The sequence below is a fragment of the Atta colombica genome, unplaced genomic scaffold (genome assembly GCF_001594045.1).
Source record: "Atta colombica isolate Treedump-2 unplaced genomic scaffold, Acol1.0 scaffold293, whole genome shotgun sequence".
Lineage (NCBI taxonomy): Eukaryota > Metazoa > Arthropoda > Insecta > Hymenoptera > Formicidae > Atta > Atta colombica.
The window spans coordinates 882,843-891,266 of record NW_017259396.1 but is presented as its reverse complement, the minus strand read 5'-3'; the positions used below and the strand labels follow the sequence as shown (position 1 = coordinate 891,266).

Here is an 8,424-nt window from a genome sequence, read left to right as displayed (position 1 = left end):
TATATACGTTCGGTAATTATGTATTTAATACATTTTTGTTAATTTTGTTAATGTTGAACTCTTCATAATCTCAATTAAAAGATGTGACTCTTTCTGCTGACATTTTTTTATACACAGCACGATATATTTTATCGCCAAACATATTTAAAAAAAAAATATTTTTCAAAGGAAACATTTCCTGTTTTATATTTTTATATTTACATTCATGCAATGGAGAATAATTTTTACATCGATTGTAATTTTCAAATTTAATTTTTTTATTTGAATTAATCTTAATTTAATTTTTTTTATTTCTAAATAAGAATTTTGCATCCGAATTACCGCTTTTAAATCGCTCTTGATTTTTTGTTATTTACACATTGTATTAATAATAATTAAACATGTTTTACTCGTGAACATTGTCGTGAAACGAAATTATATATGACGAATTGCGTCCCTGTTCGCACACGTGGTGCGCGATTGCGATGGCGAAGGAGGCAGAAAAGGAGGGTTCGCGTAACGCAATTATCCGTATTAACATAGCCGGCCCGGTGGTCTGCATCCGCGGTAGCGTAGCGGGACGTACGCAGGATCACTTTTAGTATGCGATATCTCAAGAGGTAGTACAAGGTAAACGCGGCCGGCACAACCAACGCTCGTCCTCGCAACGATGCAATTTCGTCCTGAAGCGTATTATCCCCGCCAGAGCGCGACGGAAAATTGATAAAGTGGAGTGAGAGCTACCTGCACCAGCTAGCAAGTCTCGGGGGTCGTGCAAGTTGCTCCTGAAAGATTGAAAGCCTCAGTACTCATCGTAAATGATGCGCGTCGAACAATTGATATCTTCCAATACCCATTTCTCCATAACGTAGTGATATCGATCAAGAACATTGTTTTATTTAATGGCTGAATGAGTAACAGCGCAAAATTATGATGTCTGAAATAATACAGCAATGTTAATCTATTAGGAATTAGTTTAAAATATTTTCAAAATTTTTAATTTTAAGCTTCCAAAAGGAAACGCCAATTTTTTCTTACTTAACGAAAAATTTATTAGAAATAATAACAAGAAATTGAGTTGAAATGAAAATTCTCATAAAGTGTTCTATTATATTTTATATTACTTATACACATTTTAAAAAGCTGTAAAATCATTTTCGCAAAAATAAACATGTAGGGTGTGGCTAGTATAAACGAAAATAACGTGAGTAGAGAGCTAAAGACGCAAGAGAGGACAAGAAAGACATGGAGACGTTAAGAAAACAAGGAAGCAAACTGTTGGCAAGAGGAGAATCCTTTGGGATCGTTAAGCAAAGGAAGAACGCCTGGTATATTCTTCGTGGCTCTTTCTTCTCTCAGTATCCTCCATATTTTTACCTTACCTTTTACCTCTCTTCTCTTCGGCATGAAGATCGAAGCCTGCTTTACGAGGCAGTCTTGTAAGTCGATCGTGATGCCTCGATAGTGCACGTACTTGAATGTGTGTGTGCGCTTGTGCGTTGTGAATATGTGAGGCGTGTATAGAATATTATGGCGTGACATCGCGAACGTAAAATCGCCTCTTCCTCAACTCGAACAGTACTAACGAAAAAAAAATATAAAGGTGAATCGCGGTAAATCTCTATGAGCTGCCAGTTGTCGTCGTGCAGGGTGGTCCCCGTTTCGAAGATTCTTCTTTGCACATGCTTGACAATGTCTACTTTTTAAAAAATACGTCTTCTGTTATCCGGCTTTCATGCGACGCATTCGTTATCTCTGCTATTGTAGTCGAAATATAATCGCGAAAAAAGTAATATATCCATTCACTCTGCTTTTATTTTGAGATGATATATTATTAAAAATTTATTACACATACGCAAGATTATTGCAAGATATAGAATTGGTACCAATTAGAGAATTAAATAAATGAATTTGTTAACAAACATATTTACATTGAAAACAAAGATTGGCTGCTGCAGCAAATTAGATGATAAAATATGGCATAGCATTTTTAATTGGCTGTAACAGTCAATTTTTGATTACGTTAGCCTATCCGTGTGTCAATTAAGATTTCAAGAGGCCAACCCAACTAGAGATGTAACAAAACAGTATTTTTTACTTCAGAAAAAAGTAAAACTAGTTTTACTGTAAAAAACGATATTTTTGACCAAATTACATAAAATTTTTTAATATTTTTGTCTTTATAATTTTATATCGAATCGGAAATATGTATTATTCGCTGTTGCAATTTTCGATGAGTTGATAATAGGTTAATAGGTCTGTTTGCGTTGTACTCTTTGCATTCAGCATCTGTGCTTTTTCTTTTTTCAACGCCCGAATCTATTTTTCTAATCATATCACTTTAAGTACAAAAATTTGGAGGATTTCAAGCAATGCGAATAGACTTAAAAAAAATATTCGAGTAAAAAAACTGTCAAAATTAAAGGAAAAAACTTATTAATTTCCGAGTTTTTTATCCTAAAATTCTGGTATTTTTCCATCTTTAAACCCAACCAAAAATTGACTGTTGCAACCAATTAAAAATGCTATGCTATATTTATACCATCTAATTTGCTGCAGCAGCCAATCCTTTTTTTCAGTGTATAGAAATAATTAAATAATAACTTTACAAAATGACATACGATTATTGCTATCATGCAATTTCTTCAAGTCTAATTATTGACATTTCGTCTAATCGTGAACGATGCTGAATTTTATCGATACCTGGAGGGACTTGTAAGAAAAATTTCGTGTCTAGGTCGTGTTGTCCTAGGTTGAATTATGAGTTGCTACCGATAAGCATATGAGAGGAAAAAGAAAGCACCGCTTTCGACACGCTCGATTCGGTAATTATGACACCTCGCGCCGACTTTTCGCACCTGCCATGTACCGGTTTTTCACCTCCCAGGTTGAGGATCGAAAGTCTATGGTTATACAAGCACTATTGTTGTTCATATCTTCTTCTTAAATGTCTTGATTTTTGCTGGAAAAATATTTTATTTAAAAGAGAGAATGAAAGAAATGAAATATTTAGATTAATGATTTTAATATAATCGAAAAATTTGAGAAACATTTGTGTAAAGTTGAGATGTTTTTAATAAAATCTTTACATCATTTTCCTACAATGTTTTCGAGCTCACTTGAATAATTCGTGTTTCGTTATATGTTGCAGATTTAGCGGAGACCAGTATGTTTCGACAAGAGGGGGTCACGACTTATTCTCAGCTGCTTTTCGACGTGGCGCGACAGCAAGTCGTTGTCGGAGCGCGGTACGTATTTTCGTGCTGCAAGCTTGTCTTCAATTATCGAGTTAATCCTCTCATTTCCAGGACAATTGTTGCTATATTAACGTCACTTAATTTTAAAAAATTACATAAATACTTGTACAAAGTTACTCTTCGGCTATCTTGAGAGAGATTAAATATATAATGTGAATATATATAATCTGATGAAATCACACAGAAATCCGAAATTGTATAAAATTAAATGGACTATATATTATTAGAAATGATGTTTGATTTAAATAAAGAAACATCTTATTTAATATTTGAAGGTAAATTGGAAAAATAAGGTCAAAATAATTTGTAAAATGCACACTCTTGAAATTGTACATTTCGATATAATAATAAGAAATTGCTAACGAACTTGCTGGAAATCCAACCTTTCGTGATGAAATCAAAACTATAACAAGTAGATGATGGAACAACGATGTAGTCCTTAATCCGATAGTGATATTTATTTTATCAATAGTCTTTTCGATAATAACAAGTTTTAGAAAGCGTTTCGTTTTGAGATCAGAATTTATTGAGAAAATATTCTCGACCTACTGGCTTTGATAAATATTATCTCTCACTTACGAAAAAAATGTATATGAGTGTCACAACAATCACGATTTCACACTTCAGATTAACATATCAAAAATTAATGAAGTCTAAAGTCGATTTTTATGTTGTTCTAAACGAGAAAATGTTGTTTGAAACTTGTAACAACAACATTGAATCTCACAATCGTCTTCCAATGATCAGAATATTCTAATTATTTCAAAGCTTATCCTGCTTCACTTAGGATCAATTTCACCAACATTTTATAAGAGTATAATCTTCCTTTCAAAAATTAGAAAGGAGCATATAATCAATTCTACATATTTTAAAATATTGTGAAGAAATGATAACAAAATTTATTGTATTCCCAATGGTACATTTTGTAAATAAACGCGAAAAATCGGATTTCCTTTAGGGTATAAAATTCGAGTTGAAGAACCTTTCGATTCAATCCGTTCACGCAAAGACTACTGGAAATAAACGCTGAGCATGTGGCGAATGTAAATAAAGGCGAAGGGATAGTAAACGATTTCGCGAGACGAGCGCATTATAGGACGACGTGACGCTTTTTGGCGACGTCACAGACAGTTACAAACCCGTGGAAGACGATAAATACGCTTGCTCCTTTCGTTCGCGACAGTTTTCAGCGAGATGTCCTGGCGGTCCGCCAAATTGGCTGACATACGGCGGTCTTCTCGAGGCGCCGATCCATTTTCACGACTTGCGCCAGACGAGCCGGCTCGGTTGATCTCCTCGTCTTGCAACGTGATTCACAAAAGAATGGGAGGAAAAAAATAACGGCGCGTCTCTCGTTGTCGCTCTTTACATCAGCGGACGGCCGCGCTTCGTTACGAAGTCGGTCGCTCGCCTACGTGCCGCTCATTAACCGAAGACTTCACCGAAAAAGCCGAATCGCCGACTCATGCACATAAGCATTACAAGCCTGATCGCGCAATGCCGCTTAAATTGCCAGGACTAATTGCTGCGACGAATTTTGCAATCTTCTTACTTAACTGTGTTATCGCACCTTTTTACTATTCGACGACCTTACGTTTATTTTGGAGACGCGACAAATTTCTGCAAGTCATCGAAATTGTCGCGTGACAGTCAAAATAATAATACAGTACAAAAAATATTCCAAGAGATTTTTTATAAAAAAAAAATTATAGATAGAAAATAAACATTAATTACCAATTTATTAACAATGAATATTTTAATTATTTTAAAGCTTATTTGTTCCACGTAGAATCAGTTTTATCAACGTTTTATCAACGTTTAATAAGAATAGTTTCCTCCTTTAGAAAAAAGCATATGACCAATTTATGTTTTACTCTAATATTAAAAGAGAATTTTGCGAAAATAACTGTATTCATAATCATAGAGAAACTAAATTTCTCGACTGTACAAATATTTTTATTTATCCAAATAATACAATTTTCAATTTTCGTTCGTTATTAAAATAATATATTTTAATTATTGCACGTTATATTTTAATTAATAATAATTTAGAGAAATATACAACCTATTCTATTGTTTCTTAATAAACTGCTAATTATACAATGTTTACTTTCTAAAAATAAATTTTTTTAAATATTTTTTCTGTACAAATATTTTTTGCACTCACAATATTTTTTTTGCCCTCAAAATGCTACACGTATCCCTTAGCTTATCTGAAATCTTAATTGACAAAATGTAATACACGAGGCAGTATCGAGAAATAGCAGATGAATTTCGTCTCCGATTTTGCGATACCTACTGCTTATTATATCTGATTAAATTACGCTCCGCGTGGAATATCGGATTTACGGCAACGCGAGAAGGAATTACGATGACGAAATTGCTTCTGAAAATCATTGCCAGTGCAGTACGTGCTCTCGGTTAGGCAAATCATATTTCGCGCGATTCATTTACTCACGTGAGATCGAATAGTACGTGCCCGTCGTGCCATGACCTCACCGGTCGCGCTCACGCTCATTATAACGCGTTAGTGCGAATCATTCTTGCACGGAACTATGTTTGGAACGACTTATATATGATATACAAATTATAGACTATCTTGCAAAGGCGAGACGAATGGCGCTTCTAGGGTGACTGGGAACTTTTTTGCAACACTTTCTCCAGTCGACAAGCGCTGCCTCATTATAAGCAGGAAATAACGCTTGATATATTCGATAAAAAAATAGAAAAATAGAATATTCTAAAAATAGAGAAATAAAAAACGGAAGAAAAAGAGAATAGGCGCGTTGACTGGCGCGCATATCACGATTACTTGTCTTATAAAATAGTATCTTAACGTGTCTGTTATTGATAATACGAAGTTTTTGCAATAACGTGAATTCAAATGTGGTAAAAGTCATGTCATTCTTTTCTTAATTAGTTAAGAAGAAGATAACCTGAACTCTTAACGTTCATCGTATCTAGATAAACGGTATTGCAAAAATTCCCTAATATTTGTTTATACTTTATAATGAGCGACGAATGATCTGGATTGACCTAAGAATGGAACTGGAAAACGTAACGCGACAACGTAATTTTGCCGTTTTGCGAGCGATCGAGAACCAGTTTAGAAGCTCCAATTAGTGAAATAATGATAGTTATGGGAACAATTACCGATTATCTCAATACACAGCTTTGTCCAAAGAAACGCGCGAAGGGAAACTTGATAATGATAGCGATTTCAGATTTCAGTGCCTCGAAATATGTCACGTTTACTAATCCCGTGAATTAGATATCATTCTGAGATATCAATAAGTATCGATAAGGATACTTGGATGACTGGTTCCTCGGGATTGGTTCACCATATTTATATTCTCGGCGATTGACAATAAATTAAGTGGTTAATATAAGTTAAATGGTTAATATATGGTCGCTCCTGAGAATAGAAACAATGGAACGTAAAACTTGAAATGCTTTCTTTAATTGAGGATATTGATTCTTTTTCCTTTAAATTTTTTTTTTATTTTTAAATATAATATGCGTGGTATGATACTATGATTTGCATTGCATGCAAATGAAATATTACCCCGAATTTTAATTTAAAATTTAAACGTTAAAAGGTATTAAAAAGTAAGAAAATTTCTGAGAACCAGAAGAGAACATAAATTTAAGATAATCACCGACCTGCCACGGTCGAATTGCAAGATGATATTCGAGCTGATCAATGGAGCTAAAATTAGCGTTATCGGTGTTGTTAACGTTGTGTACGACGTTCAACCGATGCTGGTCGTGAAAAATGCGGTCCACCCACGCGAAATAAATACGATCTTACATATGTGCACATACGGGTGTCGCGGGATCTCGAGAGCTGGACCTGAGTCGAATAAACGAACGAACGAACGAACGAATGAACGAACGAACGATTGAACGATCGATCGGTCGATCGGTCGATTGGTCCATAGAAAAGGGAATACGCCCCCGTACGCTTTCTATTAATAGAATGTCAGTTATTAACTGCCCACGTTCGTAATCGTGTTCGTGCGGTTTCCAGTAAAGTGCCGGACACGGAAAAAATATACGAAAACGTGCTTAAATTTGTAAACAGGATATTCTAGTGTTTTCTCTAATTTTAATAATTAATTAGTTTCAATTAATAATTAATTAGCTTTAAATTTTATTTTTCCAGAAATTGAAAAAAATTTAAAGTTTACCTGTAAATATATAAGTATCGTTTCGAGTATTAGAAACTTGAGCTCTAAAGAAATGACAAACTAACTTTAATATTCTATTTACGCTTGAATCATGGCGAATATATTACTGCTATTACACATCATGTTCATATTTCTATCAAACTTTCTAAATAACACATACATGCTTCAATCTCTACATTCTATTTATTTATTTATTTGGCTTCCAAGCCTTTTCGTCTTGAAGTTGACGAATCATGTACTGTATGACAGTCTCACGCGGTGTCATCGCGACTCATGGCTCAGTGGTTTCTCACCAGGAGATTTATCGTAGAGAGAAAATATTTCTGTGGCGTGAGTTTATTTTGTCCGGACGGAACGACGACGACAGAATGTATGGCGCAACGTAAATAAAAGTTTTTGGGTTTACGCGCGTGAGATTATTCGCCACAGTCGGCCGCAGGTGTTAGGAATTTCATACATCGCCGCCAACGTACTCGTATCATATTTACGATGTTGCTCGAAGTGTACGAGGCACGCGAAACTTATCCTGACTCTCTATATCACCAGTTCTCTCTATCTATCGTTTTCATATTGACATTGTGCGAGAAACGTTCTCTCGAATATTTTCTTTTCATGATTTAACGAATTGCTGCGTCTAAAATCTACGACGCTTATCTCTGGATTATCTCTTTATGTTTAATATTGGTTAATTTAACTCTCCATCTGCAATCTGGGTTTTTTTTAACACAAACAAAATTTCACTTTCAAATTTCTTCAAAATAAAAAAAGACGTCTGGTTTCCTTTTTGAAATATCTTATTAAAAAACTATTTGGTAATGTAATTAAAATGTTTAAAAATAATCCTGAATTTTTCACATTTTTTGAAACCCTAGAATAGTAAAAAGAAACTTAGGCTGGATGGGAAAGATAAAAATATAATGAAGGGTTAATTTTTAAATGATTACATAGAATATTTAAATTTTTAAGAATTTTCTTTCATCTACACCTCCTTTTTTTAA

At 34.2% G+C, this 8,424-nt stretch overlaps 1 protein-coding gene across 3 annotated transcripts in view; it reads left to right on the top strand.

Moving 5' to 3' along the window:
- LOC108690066 (semaphorin-5B) overlaps window positions 1-8,424 on the top strand; it is a 107,753-nt gene that overhangs the window by 75,516 nt on the left and 23,813 nt on the right. For all 3 annotated transcript variants that reach the window (XM_018197160.1, XM_018197158.1, XM_018197159.1), the window contains one exon: window positions 3,131-3,227. In XM_018197160.1, coding sequence (XP_018052649.1) covers window positions 3,131-3,227 — 97 coding nt within the window. The remainder of the gene's footprint in view (window positions 1-3,130; window positions 3,228-8,424) is intronic.